General features: G+C 42.1%; 1 protein-coding gene across 1 annotated transcript in view; it reads left to right on the top strand.

Annotated features, from left to right (window-relative positions):
• Positions 1–17,939, top strand: part of qsox1 (quiescin Q6 sulfhydryl oxidase 1) — a 146,328-nt gene that overhangs the window by 42,226 nt on the left and 86,163 nt on the right. The window contains exons 2-3 of the mRNA XM_073063617.1: positions 10,003–10,103; positions 12,367–12,415. Of these exons, the coding sequence (XP_072919718.1) occupies positions 10,003–10,103; positions 12,367–12,415 (150 nt within the window). The remainder of the gene's footprint in view (positions 1–10,002; positions 10,104–12,366; positions 12,416–17,939) is intronic.

Below are 17,939 nucleotides of genomic sequence, written 5' to 3'. Positions count from 1 at the left end.
CATATAACTCAGCACAAAAGGGGAATGTGTTGATTCCTTTCCACCAGCGTCCGTGAGTCATAGAAAGATGTGGCTCAGAAAGAGGCCCTACAGCCCACTGAGTGCACACTAATCCTCAAACACTTATTAAAACTAATTGCACATCAAGTCCATTTTGTTTTATACTCCTCTTATTCTCATCAACAACACCCCCATGTCCTGAACCATGAATCTATAGCTTTACATTAGATGAAATTTATAGAGGCCAGTTATGCTACCAACCCACAAGTCTTTGGATGTGGAAGGAAACCAGAGACACTGAGAGGAAGCCCATGTGGTCACATGGAACACATGCAAATTCCGTACAGATAGTGCCCGAGGGAAGGAGTAACTCGGGTCTCTAGTGCCGTGAGACAGTGTTGGATATTGATTCCTTTGTTCTTTCAACGGTTTATAAAAATGGCCATAAGCAAACAAGTTTCATGCCACATTCTTGACTTCCGAAGAACCTTAGATCAAAAACAACAAAGGAATTGAGAAAGGGGAATAGCAGAAGCAGAACCTAATAGTGTGGGAAAGCAAGGCTGAAAAAAGTCAACCAGCAAAGAATGAAAACTAAGAAGGTCAGAGGAACAACACCTTATCTTCCGTCTAGGTAGCCTCCAACCTGATGGCATGAAAATTGATTTCTCTAACTTCCGTTAATGCCCCGCTCCCCTCCTTATCCCATCCCTCATTAATTAATTAATTAATTGATCCTCTCTCTCTCTCTCTCTCTCTCTCTCTCTCTCCCCCCCTTCTTTTCTCTCTCTCTCTCTTTTCTCTCTCTGTCCCTCTCACAATCACTCCTTGCCTGCTCTCCATCTCCCTCTGGTGCTCCCCTCCCCCTTTCTTTCTCCCTAGGCCTTCCGTCCCATGATCCTTTCCCTTCTCCAGCTCTGTATCACTTTTGCCAATCAACTTTCCAGCTCTTAGCTACATCCCTCCCCCTCCTGTCTTCTCCTATTATTTTGGATCTCCCCCTCCCCTTCCCACTTTCTAATCTCTTACTATCTCTTCTTTCAGTTAGTCCTGACGAAGGGTCTCAGCCCGAAATGCCAATTGTACTTCTTCCTATAGATGCAGCCTGGCCTGCTACATTCCATCAGCATTTTGTGTATGTTACTAAGATAGTCAATGTGGTCTGCTCTTCTTATACCAGTTTGCTCGCAGTGATAAATCCATTCAGATTCTCTTGTTGACTCAACCAACAAAATAGCCTCCATTCAAGCAACACACTCAAAATGCTGGGGGAACTCAGCAGGCCAGGAAAAGAGTACAGTTGACATTTAGGGCCAAGACCCATTCAACAGAAATCCATTCAAATTCTGTTGCTTGACTCAACCAATAAAATTCAAGTAATATATATTCATTCAAGTAATGTGATACCCACTTTTGAAATGTAGTAGTTACAGAACCAACTGAACAATTACATGTATATAGGTAATTATAGAAAAATACAAGCAAGCATAAGAAAGTTAAGGTACAAGAAAAATAACAATTATACAGTCCAATGCAACAGCAATGAATCCACAACCACCCATGAGCAGTGAATGATGAACAAGCAACACACACAAAATGCTGGTGGAACGTAGCAGGCCAGGCAGCATCTATAGGGAGAAGCACTGTTGATGTTTCGGGCTGAGACCCTTCGTCAGGACTGAATCTCAATTCCTGCAGGTGTTGTAATTCAGATTACAATTGGACATCACATTGAAAATGCGTTTGGCAAAGGCAAAGGAAATAACTTGTTGGGTGTATTTTGTGGGGAGTCTGCTCACCTCTGGTTAACAGAGTTGGCCACAAAGAGAGCGTCTTTATCACTGCAACACTCCCCAGGCAGTTTTGGGTTTGTAGTGGACAGCTGTACTGATGCAGATCCCACCTTTCCGATGAAACGTTCAGCTGCCTACTCTCTCCATTGGGAATTTAACACCATTAGCTCAGGGAAGTTATCCCAATCAGTATTCAACACCTAGGTCACTGTAGAAATGTACTTGCTGTAAAGTGCCTCGAGATATGATGCTGCGTTACATATACTCTATCTATCTACTCTTTATATTTTTCATTTGGCAATTTGGAAGATCAAAGTCAAGTTTATTGTCTTATGTATACACAGATGAAATGAAAGACTTACAGAATTATCACACATACACATAGTACCAGAGAAGCAGCATTCACAAGGAAAACATCAGTTAAGCAAAATCATACACAATATTTACAAGAAAGAACACAATTCAAACAAAAAAGTCTATTTTTGTGCAAAATGGTCCTTTGAATGTTAGAGAAATGTGTTACCCATCAGTTTTTGATATTGGTTATTATTGTCACATGTACCAAGATACAGTGAAAAGCTTGTCTTGCATATTGTTTGTACAGATCAGATAGTTGCACAGTGCATTGAGCTAGAATACGGTAAAATGATAATAATGCAACATAAAGTGTGAAGGCTACCAAAAAAATGCAGTCCAGATACACAATAAAGTGCCAGATCAAATACAAGATCATGAAGAAAGAAAATGGGTTAACATTTCAGTTCAATTACCACTCATCAAACATCACTGATCTGAGGCATCAACTGTCTCACTCTTTCCCCAGGGTGCTGCCTGAACTTCGAGGAATTTTCAGCATTCTCGGCTTTGACTCAGGATTCCTGGCATCTGCAGTAACCTATTTGCTTTTTGATGAAAGTAATCTATTCCCTAGAGCATTTTTATTTTTATGCCAGGATATGGCTGTGATGTTTATAACTCAGTACAGTCAGTCACCAAAGTTGTGTAAAAACCTTTGTCAATCTGCTTAATATTTTGATTTCAGAAATGTTTGATTTTTTTTGGAGATATGTTCTGTTCTGAGGCAGAACATTTAGCAAGCATCTGAACTCAACCCCATTCCATATTGGCAAGATGAAAGCTTCATCTCTCTGTTGGCTGATAATGTTCTGTACAATTAGAAATAAAAACTGAAAATGCTGAGATACTAAATAGATCAAGCACCATTTGCAGAAAGAGAAACAAAGTTCATAATCCAGAACAAAGACCCTTCATTTTTATTTCAGATTTCAAGCACTTTGAGTTTATTTTTGGAATTCTGGAAGAGTTTGAGTTTGGACTGGTTCCAATCCAATATCGAACAAGACACATAAAATGCTGGAGGAACTCAGCAGCTCATGCAGCATCTATGGAAAATGAATAAGGAGTCAACATTTCAGGATGGGTCCTTTCTTCTGGACTGGAAAGGAAGGGGGAAGATGCCAGAATAAAAGGGTGGGAGTAGGGGAAGGAGGATAGCTGGAAGGTGACAGGTGAAGCCAGGTGGATAGGAAAGGTAAAGGACTGGAGAGGAGAACTGCATGAAAGAAAGCACGTCAAATAAGACATGTTGGAGGAGGAGAGAGGAAGTGATGTGTGGAATGTGGACAAAAATATAAGTAGCTGATGCACCTTATGAATTTATCAATATATCCACTTGATCTATTGTATATTGCTAACTGCAGCAATAAGGAAATTACCTATTCCTATTTGTGATCCTTGATAAATCAATGAATCTTATTTCAGTTTACCAAAGGGTTGTGGCCTGACTATCACCGCTTGCCAAGGCAAGCTACAAGTGATCACATTTCTGCAATTTTCCTCCTGGTGTCTCAGTTCATTTGGATGGAAATCCAGAAGAATGATGGGTTCTCAAGGAGATCTGCTCAGTAATTATTGAAAATGGTGAGAAACCTGGAGGAAGGTAACACACCTAAATGCATAGGCTTTTAAACCTAAAGGGTTTTAATGTATTCCAATATTTTGAATAAGGAAGGAAATTCTTCCATGTAATGTAGTGTTACTTGAACTACACTCAGCTGAATGTCCACGGAGATCTTTCCAATAAAAAACAGGGACATGGTGTCTCTAGAGACATTATGAACAGGGATCATAATGCTTTTTCTTCAGAGCACCCAAGACAGTAACACATAGAGGAACTTAGACGTACACAGCAGCACTTAATTCTATCAATATCAATAGGTTGGGCCCAGGATAAATCTTCAGAAATGTTGACACCAAGGAACTTGAAGCTGCTCACCCTTTCGACTGCTGACCACTCAATAAGAATTAGTGTGTGTTCTCCTGCCTCCCCCTTCTTGAAGTCCACAATCAAATAGTTTGTTCCTGCTGATGTTGTGTCCAAGGTTGTTGTGACACTGCTAAACCAGCTGATCTGTCTCACATCTGTACACCTTCTCATTGCCATCTGAGATTCTGCCAGCAGTGTTGTCAGTGGTGAATTCATAGGTTGTGTTTGAACTGTGCCTAGCCACACAGTCATGAATGTAGAGAGGTTAGAGTGATAGGCTAAGCACACATCCTTAAAGTGTACGTGTTGATTGTCAACAAGGAGATGCTTTTACCAATCTGTACTGATAGAAGATGAAGAAGTCAAGATCTAGAGGGAAGAACAGATGCCCAGGTTTTGAGGACAGTGAGACATACACTTTTTAGCTTTGTTACAGCAACATAGGAAATTATGAAACTAAAGGTCAAGATGGGCTTTAAAGGAAGTATCAGATAACACTAATTTAACTTTAATCTTCTTTTAGAAATTTCCTTTAAATTGGAAAATTGTGGACTTTGTTTCTACTTGAAAGAAGGAATTGGAGAATTATGGATCAATTCACCTCTATCAGTGGTTCCCAACCACCGGGCCGCAAAGCATGCGCTACCGGGCCGTGAGGAAACGATATGATTTGTCGATATGAAATGATACGGGTCAGCTGTACCTTTCCTCATTCCCTGTCACGCCCACTGTTGAACTTGAATGTACACGAGGTCATCAGTCGCCTAAATGCAGTGATACCCCCACGCCAGGGATCACTGGTTGGCCTCGGGTAACCGACCACATTGCGTGGCCAGCGGGAAATGCGGTTGCTACTGGCCTGGAGCGCGGACAGATGGTCGCCGCCTCTAAACTGTTTGCCACACCGAATGTTCGTGGGGAATCCGGTGCTAAAATATTGGCAGACTACCTAATTCAGGCTCAGGGATTCATAAGTAGCAGAGCAGCTACCTCGCTGCGATCTACCAAAAGTCATCCCTCGAGCCAAACTTCTGTCAGCCGATAGATCCTACCTACCTACAGGGGGGTGGGCAGGCGCCCTGTCGCACTCCTTGCTCAGTCGGTCGCTCTCTCCGGACTGCTACCGCCACGGCCCCAATACAGGGACCTCCGGCCCTTACCTTGTCCTCACTGGTGTGTTGCAATGATTTTATATGTTCATACGAGGAAAATATGCGCTGTGTTTAATATCCAAACGTTACTTAAAATGTTACGATGCTATTGACTTATAAGTGAGCTATAATTGACTTATCACTATATTCATGCGAGGAAAATATGTGCTGTGTGTTTAATATTAAATTCGTTAGATAAACCTTTCTAGAAATGAAATTGAATGTATTAGCCACTTATAAGTGACTTATAGTTGACTTATCACCTATATTCCAGTCGTGATTAACACCCCCACCCCGTTGGCCGGTCCGCAAGAATATTTTCATTATTAAGCTAGTCCACGGTGCAAAAAAGGTTGGTGACCCCTGATATTTAAAAAGTAATTGTACATGCAAAAACATAGAAGGCTACGTGCCAAATATTTACAGATAGGGATGGTATAGATGTTTGCTTGATGGTTGGCATAGACAAAGTGGGCTGAATGGCCTTTGTCTGTGCTGTTTTGCCCATAACACCTGTGGCCAGGAATATGCCAGATTGTTAAATTAAAGATGCATTAACCTAACACCTTGAAAATTCCCTGCTGATAAAAAAAAGCCTGATTGTTCTTTTTGAAATCATGGCTAGATGAATGTTTATGAGTGTTATTTATATGTACTTCCAGAAGACATTCCACAGAATCACTTACATGAAACTGCTAGTTAAAATTGAACACAATGATGGAGCTGGTTATGAATCTGTCTAAAGGACAGAAGTCTGAGAGTAAGGATATTGAGCTAATACACTAGTTGGCAAGGTACAGTGTCATGAAGAATCTATATTAGAGCCTCACTTGTAATTATTCATGGCTGAGGTGATGGAAGAGAAAGCCACATATCCAAGTTTGCAAATGATAAATGACGCCCTATAATAAGGATCGCACAGTGGTGCAAGGAATAGAGCTGTTCTTCCAGTACCAGATTCAGGCCTGACCTCCTGTGCTGACTGTGTGCATTTTGCATATGGGTTTCCAAAGGTGTGTGGGGAGTAGGTTAATTAGCCGCAGTATATTGTAGGTGGATGGTAGAAACTGAGGAGGATGGGGAGAATTTTAAAATGGAGTTAATGTAATATTTGTGTAATTGGGTGTTTGTTGGCCTGACAGGCTGAAGAGCCTCTTTTCATGCCATATGCCACCAGGACTCAAAAAAGTCACCACAGGTATAAGTATAGCAAATCAAAAATGGGAAAATAGGTAAAAGTGTGATAAGTGCAACTGAAGGATTTTGGACCTAAAAAGGAATCTGTTTCAAGTTATGATGGAACCATTGAAGTCCAGAGAGGTTAAGAGGATCAGAAGTATCCTGGACAAGTACATAGTGTGATCAGAAACACAAATCAAATTCTATTTGTATACAAATAGGGCTAAAAGAAGGGACTTAGAAAATGTTTTGCGCCTGGAATGCAGTGTTAAATCACTGGTTTATTTAGGCATTTTTTTGAGAATGTGCTGCTGTAAATCTCTGTAAGGTACAGGATACAAGGTGCCTTGTGTTACTGAAAGACTTCTGATCTGAGGATGGAGTGTGCAATGAAGCCAAGTAGTTAGTCAAGGGCTGTGATCCGATGATGAAAGGTGGAGGATCGCATACTTGGGGTGGGAGTGGAATGGGTCAAGGGGTGGGAGAGACATTGCTGCTTATTGGAAGGGGCTGTGCTTTAAGGAATCCAGTTGAAGGTGGGGGTAGGTGGGATGGTACGAAGCTAGGAGGTGATAGGTAGAAGAGGCAAAGCTATCAAATAGGAAAGGACAGTGGACCATGGGAGAAAGGGAAGGAGCAGGCTAACCAGAGGGAGGTGACAGGCAGGTGAGGAGAAGAGAAGGGGTGAGGATAACAAGAATGGAGAATGGAAAAGAGAGGGATAGAAATTACCAGATGTTAGAGAAATCAAGGTTTCCACCATTAGGCTGGAGGCTGCCCAGAATGAATATGAGTTGTTGCTCCTCCAACCTGAGTTTGGCCTTATTGTGGCAGTAGAGGACACCATAGACAGATATGTCAGAATGGGAATGGGAATTTGAAATGAAATGGGTAGCCACAGGTGATCCTGCCTTTTGTACTGGTGTTTGGCAAGGCATTCCTCTAACCTGTGTCAGGTCTCACTGATGTAGAAGAGGCCACACCAAGAGTATTCAATTGAATAGGTGACTCTGGTAGACTCACAGGTGAAGCGTCACCTCAGCTGGAAGGACTGTTTGTCGCCTTGAATGGGAGGTGTAGGGGCCATTGTAAGCACTTGTCACACTTGCAGGGATAAGTGACGGGGGGGAGAACAGTGGGGAGAGATGAGTGGACAAAGGATTCCCATGTAGAGCGACGCCTATGGAAGGTGGAGAGGGGAGAAGGTGGGAATGATGTGTGTAGTGGTAGGATTCCCACCGGAGGAGGCAGTTAAAATGAATGATGTGCTAGATATTTTTCCCTTTCATTCTGAACCACTTTTCTCCCCTCACTTTCCCTTCTCTTTTGAAAACAACTACTTACTTGCACACACCTCAACTGTCACAAGGTATGCTCCTGGGACTGAAATGATGGAAATGTATTCCGGCACCTCATTACGTTAAAGTTGTTGATGAAGACAGAATGTATTGACTACAAAAGTATGTACAGGAATGGCCAGACAACAGAGAAGAGCTCCACCTCGTGGTACTTCTTGATATATATATGTATATGTTGTGCTTGAAGTTATCCATGGGATGATATCACTGAGCATTTGAGGTTGTGATTCAAACTGAATGGTTGGTAGTTATCCTTGAACGTTGCTGAGTGGGACTTCAGACTTCCACACCGCCAGGCTTCCGTACCTCCTGCCCACTGATCGCTGCAAAAGATGGCATGGCCAATATGGTGGGTATTTTTGATGATAGTTATTGTCTTGATAGGTGTGTTCCTGAGCGACATAAAGAGGTAGTGGAGAAAATAACTTGTGCAAAGAAGCAGGCTATAAGGAGAGTCTAAGGGAGGAAAATGATGGAACCAGTGCTTGGAGAATAGATTGGTGATGACATGACTATCTCTAAATTAAATTCAGGGGTGCTCAAGAGACCAAAATTAAATGATATTCCAGGTAGATGAAGATTATGAACTATGAGGAGATGGGGCCATTTGATAATTTTTAAATTGTCATTCTTTTTCTACCAACGAGTTGTCTAACAGGAAGCCAGTGTAAGAAGGATCAGGAGAGCTGGGTGGATGGGATTTAGTCTGAGCTAGGGCACAAGCTGCAGTTGAGAGATCATAAGCTGAGTGGACTTCGTCTTACAGATTGTGGGACAAGAAAGGCCAGTCAGGGTTGCATTGAAATACGCTCAGTGGTACCATTATTAGGTACATCCACTTCACGGTTTGATGTGTTGTGCATTCAGAAATGCTCTTCTGCACACCACTGTTGTTACGCTTGGTTATCTGAATTACTGTGGTCTTCCTGTCTGCTTGAACCAGTCAGGGCATTCTCCTCTGATGTCTCTCATTAAAGGGCATTTTTGCCCATAAAACTGCCATTCACTGGATGGTATTTTTTTGTTGTTTTTTTACACTATTCTCTGTAAAATCTAGAGACTGTTGTGAGTGAAACTCCCAGATCAGCAGTTTGAGATAAGCAAGCCACCCCATCTCGCACAAACAATTATTCCACGGTCAAGGTAACTTTGATCGCATTTCTTCCCCATTCTGGAGTTTGGTCTGAAGAACAACTGAGCCTCTTGTCCATGTCTGCATGCTTTGATGCATTGAGTTGGAGCCACATAACTAGCTGATAAGATATTTCTGTTAATGAACAGGTGTCCCTAATAAAGTGGCCACTGAGTGTAGCTGAGTCTAGGGGAAAGAAAGCCAGTGCACTTCCTCAAGAGGCTAAAGAAATTTCCCATGTCCCTTTGCACCATCACTAATTTTTATTGATGCACCACAGAAAGCAACCTTCACTGATGCAATGTGACAGAGTGCTCTTTGCCTGTGACCACAAGAAACTGCACAGTTATGGACACAGCTCAGCACATATGGAGATCAGCATCCTCTCCATGGACTTTGTCTACACTTACTGCTGCCTCAGTGAGGCAGCCAACACAACTAAAGACCCATCTAGACAATCTCTCCTACCCCCACCATCAGGCAGAAGATCCAACAGCCTGAATGCATGTGTCACTGGGCACGGGATAGCACCTATCCCATTGTTATGAGACTGTTGAACAGTCCCCTAGTACAGTAAGGTGGACTATCAACCTCACAATCTATCTCATTATGTGTTTGCTCCTGACTGCAGTGTGCTTTCTGTAACACTTTGTTCGACATTCTGTAATTGTTTTCCTAGTACTACCTCGGTGCTGTGTTGTAATGAAATGATCTGTTTGGATAGCATGCAGAACAAAGTTTGTCACTGTACCTCAATACATCAGACAATAACAAACCAATTTAAATAAGATTGGTCACTTCCACCTGCATCATGCTGAGACTAGTCTGAAGCTGCACGTAATCAGGCTCTGGACGCTGATGCATCACATCTTTTCTTCTGTCCTGTCATTCACAAAGAAGGTGGTAAAAGATTTTTTTTAAATCTCATGTCTGATGACCTACTGAAATAAACTGACAGGCATAAAAGTACTATTAGCCATTTTACATGAGGAAGTGATGTACTGGTGAGATGGTAACAATGAAGTTAACTCGTGGACATAACCTGGGATTCATTGATCTTTGTTTTAACTTTGCTATTACTGAAAATGTGCCTATTTTTCAGATTGGCAGCCCGCACTGAGCCTAGCTGTGGTCCACTGTGCAGACCCAAATAATAGAAGGCTGTGCCAGAGATTTAGAGTGACGTCCTTCCCTACGATAAAGGTACATTGTTTGAGTATTGCTCTATGTGCTGGTATTAATGACAAATAATACAGAATATGTTTCTACTAGTAACATTGCAATTGGTGTGTTCAATTTAGATCCAAAGGTTCCTCAATGAAATTAAACTTGATGAAAGTGTCCCATAATCCTAATTTAAAAACTGGTGCTAAATTATTGTTCGCTTTGGCCATCTGAGGAGGATTTGTACACAGATTGAATCTGCATTTCAATTCAGGATGTCTTTATCCTTGCATATTATTTTTAAGTTATCCTTACAATGACACTCAAGGTGGCTTATTGGGCCCATGTTGACTCCCAGGATAACAATCCTATTAGTCCCATTTCTCCTCATTTCCCTTCAGCCCTGCAAATTTTTTCCCTCCCATACCTGCAAACTACTTGTCGATTGATATTTTGTACCATTAACCATACTAAAGGCTAGTTTATGTTTGTCAGTACCAGCTTTCTCCACATGGTCACAGGGAGAACACATAATCTCTGTACAGGGCCGCACCAGAGAGGGGATTGACCCCAGAGGCATGTGATTGAGCCACCTTGCCACTGTCCTGTGCTAGCAATACTGGGTAGGCCTAAGCTGCTATACCGTACATAACCATACTGTAATAAGATGATGCTTAGATCAAGTTTGTCTTTGTGTAAGGATTGATCACATGAAGTTCTACCATTCGTTCACATAGAATTAAAGATCTATATCTAGAAGAGCTATATCATTGCTGCGATGATCAAGGCTGTGCACAGCGTGCTTACAGACGCCCATCTCGATCTCCTGAAATGCCAACAGAAGAGCTTTCAAATCAGCAAACACATGCCTCACACACAGCACAAAAGGTTCAGTAAGGCTCCTGAACTACAGCCAACTTCATATTTTCCAGCTCAGTAGAGAACAGCCTGTTAGAGTTGCACCAAACCATCGCTGCTCAGCACAGCCTCTTGCCCTCAGTTAATTCTGTTTTCAATCAACTCTTCCCTGCTTTCCCGATTAGTAATTTAGCCCTGGGTTGAGATTATTCTGAAAAATGACAAGTTTGCTTTTTTATTCAAATCCAGCTGAGTGCTGACCAACTGTCCTGAATGGTTACTACAGCATGCCCACAGTGAGCTGGAATCAAAACTTAGCTGCAGTTCTGGAAACTCACTGAGCTTGTCTGCTCTTCGACGGTCTGTGAATTGCATGTTTGCAGGTTTAGAGATTGCCAGGACAGGTTCACATCTGGAAATATAAAAAACATTGCCAGTATAGTACTCAGTCTGAACTTGGTAAAGAGAGAGTGGGTCTGGAAATTATGCTCAATTACCCAGTTTTAATTTGATTCTAATTTGATAAATCTCTTTATTGGACAAGTTGATTACCCAAGTTTACTAATTCAGCTTTATTCTATGGTTTCACTTTATTCAGGTGTTCCCATTTTTTTCCTAATGCTCTATCGTGTTTTCTCTGCAGGCTCATTCTTTTGATAGGCTAATCCATTAATTATCTATCTGTTTGCTTGCAACTAATCAACAGACAGTCTATGTAGATCCATGGTTTGAGTTGATTGGACTGACCAACTAACTAACAGGAAGTCTGGATCTATGGATCAAACTGATTGGACTAATTCTCATCTGTGGCTCTCCATCCTGACTGTTTTGGAGATGAAAAGTTTTGATTTGCTGTACCCCTTCAACACCTTGTGTGGTTTTCAAGAAATTAAGAGACTCAGCAAGTCAGGAATTCCATGTGTTACAAGAGCAGATACCAACTTCAGTGTGAAGTACAGTATGTTGCAAACAAGCCTGGGCTGTATGCTCCTCCTCTATGATTTGGATAACTAATTCCCCCAGTCTTTGTTCCTTGCACTGGGTTCATTGTCCAACCTACATACTTCAAAAATATACCTCAGGAGTTCTGCTGGACGCTTTGCCCATTACCTACAGAGCCAGTGGGCTGGCACTGTAACAGGTCTGGAAGAAAACATCCAGAGCAGACACTTCAAATATAGGATACGTGACTGCCAATGTCACAAAGTACCTCTGTGCTGTATTGCCAATTATGAACAAAGCAGAACTAATGTGTAAAACAGAATATCAGCAGAGTTTGAGTGATGCCTTGAAATTCACCAATCCATTGTGTTTGTATTCAGTTGGGTTCCAGGAAAATTATTATTCTCCTGTACAGTACCTGTTTGTTACTGGTGTAGTGTAACTGTCTTTTATTACTTCCAGTTACTGCCTTCATAACAGTTTTATTTCATCTTTCCCTCAGCTGTTCAAAGCATTTTCAAAACCATCTGTCAAAGGAGAGCTCTTTAAAGGTTAGTACATTTCTTTTGTTATCCTGCTTCATAGTTCATTCCTGCTATTGTGCTAATGATCCTTTTATGCATATGGTGCCAACTCTGCCTGTTCCCTTTCAGGGTTTTTTTTGAACAAATAATCAGAGGTCTGAGCCTGTTCACTCTGCCCTGCTGGTAAACAGCAAGTAATATATCATAGAATAGAAGTCTCAATGAACATCACAGCGTAGAAACAGGCCCTTTGGCCCATCTAGTCCATGCCAAACCATTAGTCTGCCTACTCATATCGACTGACACATGGACCATAACCCTCCATACTCTTTCCAACACTGTACCTATCCATAGTTCTCTGAATTGTTGAAATTGAACCCACATCTATCACTTGGTGCAGACAGCTCATTCCAACCTTTGAATAAGGAGGTTCCTCCTTAATCATTTTACCTTAATCCATGACCTCCAGCTATAGTCTCACCCGACCTCAGCAGAAAGAGCCTTCTTGCATTTACCCTATTTATACGCCTCATAATTTTGTATATTTCTGTCACATCTCCCCTCAGTCTCCTACGTTCTATGGATTAAGACCCTAACCTACTCAACCTTTCCCTATAACTCAGGTCCTCAAGTCCCAGCAGCATCCTTGTAAATTTTCTCTGCACTCTTTCAATCTTATTTATATATTTCTTGTAGGTACTAGGTAAGCAAAACAGCACACAATACTCCAAATGTCTCACCAATGTCTTATGCAATTTTAATGTAACATCCCAACTCCTGTACTCAATATATTAGTTTATAAAAGCCAATATGACCCCACCTGCCTGTGATGCCACTTTCAGGGAAATATGGATTGTACTCCAATCCCTCTGTTCTACCGCACTCCTCGGTGCCCTACTGCTCGCTGTGTGAGACCTACCCCCTGCGAAAGTACAACATCTCACACTTGGCTGCATTAGATTCCTTCTGCTGCTTTTTCCTGTCAAAGGCCTTGATTGTGTAAACAACGTCCATTGCCTTGCCTTGATAAACTTTCATAGCAACTTCCTCCAAAAATTCTATAGGATTGGTTAGACATGACTTACCATGCACAATCCATGTGGTCTATCCCTGATCAGTCCAATTCTATGGCTTGTATACACTGGAATTTAGAAGGATGAGAGGGGATCTGATTGAAACATATAAGATTATTAAGAGATTGGACACACTGGAGGCACGAAGCATGTTCCCGCTGATGGGTGAGTCCAGAACCAGAGGCCACAGTTTAAGAATAAGGGGTAGGCCATTTAGAACAGAGATGCGGAATAACTTTTTCACCCAGAGAGTGGTGGATATGTGGAATGCTCTGCCCCAGAAGGCAGTGGAGGCCAAGTCTCTGGATGCATTCAAGAGAGAGTTAGATAGAGCTCTTATAGATAGCGGGGTCAAGGGATATGGGGCGAGGGCAGGAACGGGGTACTGATTGTGTATGATCAGCCATGATCACAGTGAATGGCGGTGCTGGCTAGAAGGGCCGAATGGCCTACTCCTGCACCTACTGTCTATTGTCCATTGTCTATCCAAGTACATAAGTATTCAGTCCCTTAGAAGAGCTTCTAATAACTGTCCCACTACAGCGTCAGGCTCACTGACCTATAATTTCCTGACTTATTGTTAGAGCCTTTCTTAAGCAACAGAACAACATTAGCTATCCTCCAATCCACTGGCACCTCACCCGTGGCTAAGGATTAGTCCAATATCTGTTATATAATGGCTACAATGTCATAATTCCATGTGCTGATCCATGCTCTAAGTTCATCTGCCTATTCTATGATATTCCTTGCACTGAAATATATGCAGCTCAGAATATTAGTCCCACCATATACAGCCTTTCAATTGCTGACTTTATACCTAGGCTTACATCTTTCTCTAAACCCCGTCCACTATTTGTACTGGCACTCTGCTTCACATTCCCCTGAAGCTCGAGTTTAAACCCTACCTCCCATCTCCCCCCCATTCAGCACCAGGAAACTGTCCCACTAACGTATTAGTACACCTCCAGTTCTGGTGCAAAGCATCCTTTCTGTACCTGTCCCATTTTCCTCGGAAGAGAGCCCAATGATCCAAAAATCTGAAGCACCCCCTCCTGCACCATCTCCTTAGCCACTTAATGTGGTTTAGACATGGTGCTGTCCATAAATTCTCCTGGATCCAGCTGTTTTCCAGTTGAACTGCATGACCATTCTCTGGTGCATAAAATATTCATGTTGACTGGAGATCCCACAGAGTCAGGGACTCCAGCCTTTAAGAAACATAAGTGCGATTCCTGACATTTGAGAGCTGCTGAAGACATGCCAACGTCCCAGAAATAAGAGATCATCACATGGATTTATACAGCCAGAAAAAGGGCTTCCTCTTGGGCCACAGAGTGGAGTTGCTAATAGAAACAAAGAAAACCTACAGCACAATACAGGCCCTTCGGCCCACAAAGCTGTCCCGAACATGTCCTTACCTTAGAAGTTACCTAAGGTTACCCATAGCCCTCTATTTTTCTGAGCTCCACATACCTGTCAAGGAATCTCTTAAAAGACCCTATTGTATCTGCCTCCACCACCGTCACTGGCAGCTCATTCCACGCACTCAGCACTCCCTGCATAAAAAAACTTACCCTGATATCTCCTCTGCACCTACGTCCAAACACCTTAAAACTGTGCCCTCTTGTGCAAGCTATTTCAGCCCTGGGAAAAACCTCTGACTATCCACATGATCAATGCCTCTCATCATCGTATACACCTCTATCAGGCCACCTCTCATCCTCCGTCATTCCAAGGAAAAATGGCCAAGTTTACTCAACCAATTCTCATTAGGCATGTTCCCCAATCCAGGCAACATCCTTATAACACACACAAAATGCTGGTGGAACGCAGCTGGCCAGGCAGCTGCGTACAACCAGCATTTTGTGTGTGTTGTTTGAATTTCCAGCATTTGCAGATTTCCTCATGTTTGCGTTTTTAAACATCCTTGCAAATCTCCTCTGCACCCTTTCTATGGTTTCCACATCCTTCCTAGAGTGAGGTGACCAGAACTGAGCACAGTACTCCAAGTGGGGTCTAACCAGAGTCCTATATAGCTGCAACATTACCTCTTGGCTCCCACGATCCCACGATTGATGAAGGCCAATGCACCGTATGCTTTCTTAACCACAGAGTCAACCTGCGCAGCTGCTTTTGAGTGTCCTGTGGACTTAGACCCCAAGATCCCTCTGATCCTCCACACTGCCAAGAGTCTTACCAATAAAACTATATTCTGCCATCATATTTGACCTACCAAAATGAACCACCTCACATTTATCTGGGTTGAACACCATCTGCCACTTCTCAGCCAAGTTTTGTATCCTGTCAATGTCCCACTGTAACTTCTGACAGCCCTCCACACTATCCACAACACCTCCAACCTTTGTGTCATCAGCAAATTTACTAACCCATCCCTCCACTTCCTCATTCAGGTCATTTATAAAAATCACAAAGAGTAGGGGGTCCCAGAATAGATTCCTGAGGCACACCACTGGTGGACGGCCTCCATGCAGAATATGACCCATCTACAACCACTCTTTGCCTTCTGTGGGCAAGCCATTTCCAGATCCACAAAGCAATGTCCCCTTGGATCCCATGCCTCCTTACTTTCTCAATAAGCCTTGCATGGAGTACCTTGTTAAATGCCTTGCTGAAATCCATATACACTACATCTACTGCTCTACCTTCATCAATGTGTTTAGTTCCATCCTCAAAGACTTCAGTCAGGCTCGTAAGGCATGACCTGCCTTTCACAAAGCCATGCTGACTATTTCTAATCATACTATGACTCTCCAAATGTTCATAAATCCTGCCTCTCAGGATCTTCTCCATCAGCTTACCAACCACTGAAGTAAGACTCACTGGTCCACAATTTCCTGGGCTATCTCTACTCCCTTTCTTGAAAAAGGGAGCAACATCCGCAACCCTCCAATCCTCTGGAACCTCTCTCGTCCCCATTGATGATGCAAAGATCATTGCCAGAGGCTCGGCAATCTCCCCCCTCACCTCCCACAGTAGCCTGGCGTACATTTCGTCCAGTCCCAATGACTTATCCAACTTGATGCTTTCCAAAAGCTCCAGCACATCCTCTTTCTTAATATCTGCATGCTTAAGCTTTTCAGTCCACTGTAAGTCATCCTTACAATTGCCAAGATCCTTTTCCATAGTGAATACTGAAGCAAAGTGCTCATTAAGTACTTCTGCTATCTCCTCTGGTTCCATGCACACTTTTCCAATGTCATACTTGGTTGGTCTTATTCTCTGAAGTCTTATCCTCTTGCTCTTCACATACTTGTACAATGCCTTGGGGTTTTCCTTAATCCTATCCGCCAAGGCCTTCTCATGGCCCCTTCTGGCTTTCCTAATTTCATTCTTAAGCTCCTTCCTGCTAGCCTTATAATCTTCTAGATCTCGATCATTACCTAGTTTTTTTAACCTTTCGTAAGCTCTTCTTTTCTTCTTGACTAGATTTACAACAGCCTTTGTACACCACGGTTCCTGTACCCTACCATCCTTTCCCTGTCTCATTGGAACATACCTATGCACAACTCCACGCGAACATTCTCTGAACATTTGCCACAATTCTTCCATACATTTCCCTGAGAACATCCGTTCCCAATTTATGCTTCCAAGTTCCTGTCCGACAGCTTCATATTTCCCCTTACTCCAATTAGCTTTCCTAACTTGTCTGTTCCTATCCCTCTCCAATGTGCCTGAGGATTGACTGAGGCAGGGAGTTCTAAGGTGGTTTGGAAGCATGAACAGCCAACTTGCTTGATGGCCGTTATCCCACCATTTGATAAGACATCAGCATCCCTATCCAGATATGACACACTCACATAAAGAATCTGGACATTGCCACTTCATCCCTAAAAGCGGGAAGATTACATGGTAGAATGTCTATTCATCTGGGGTAACTGGTGAAAAACTACAGGAATCTGATGGCTTGTAGATTTCAGGTAATAAGTGAAGGATAAAGTGGGGATGGGTTCTCCTAATCTTTCAAATTTAATGAATATACTGCTGGTGGCTGGTAAAAAGACCCTTACTAGGAAATGTTTATCACAGGAGAGCCCAACTTTAAATGTATGGATGGAAATTACAATGGACATTTACAAAATGGAGAAGATAACAGAATCTGTTAATCATAAGTTTGAACAATTTGATTCATACTGGGAAAAATGGTTTAACTACATTACACCTCATAGGCCTGATTTTATTCTCACAAGTCAATGAATATGTTTTAAAAATGTTAACTCCCTACTTTGTACACAGTTTTCTTATTTTGATTGTTCTTTCTCTCCTTTCTATATTATCTCCTTTCTCAGATAATTATGTGGAGATTTGTGACAAATATGATTATATGATATATATATATATATATATAGTATCTGAAATACATCTTATGGAAATGTTTGTTTGATGATGAACTTCAATAATTTTTGTAATATATATTTTTATATTACAAAAAAAATTCTTGGTAGATTATCTATCATCAG

This window comes from Hemitrygon akajei, chromosome 12 (genome assembly GCF_048418815.1).
Source record: "Hemitrygon akajei chromosome 12, sHemAka1.3, whole genome shotgun sequence".
Lineage (NCBI taxonomy): Eukaryota > Metazoa > Chordata > Chondrichthyes > Myliobatiformes > Dasyatidae > Hemitrygon > Hemitrygon akajei.
Note: the sequence above shows the minus strand (reverse complement) of the source record. Positions and strands in the feature narration are given on the sequence as shown.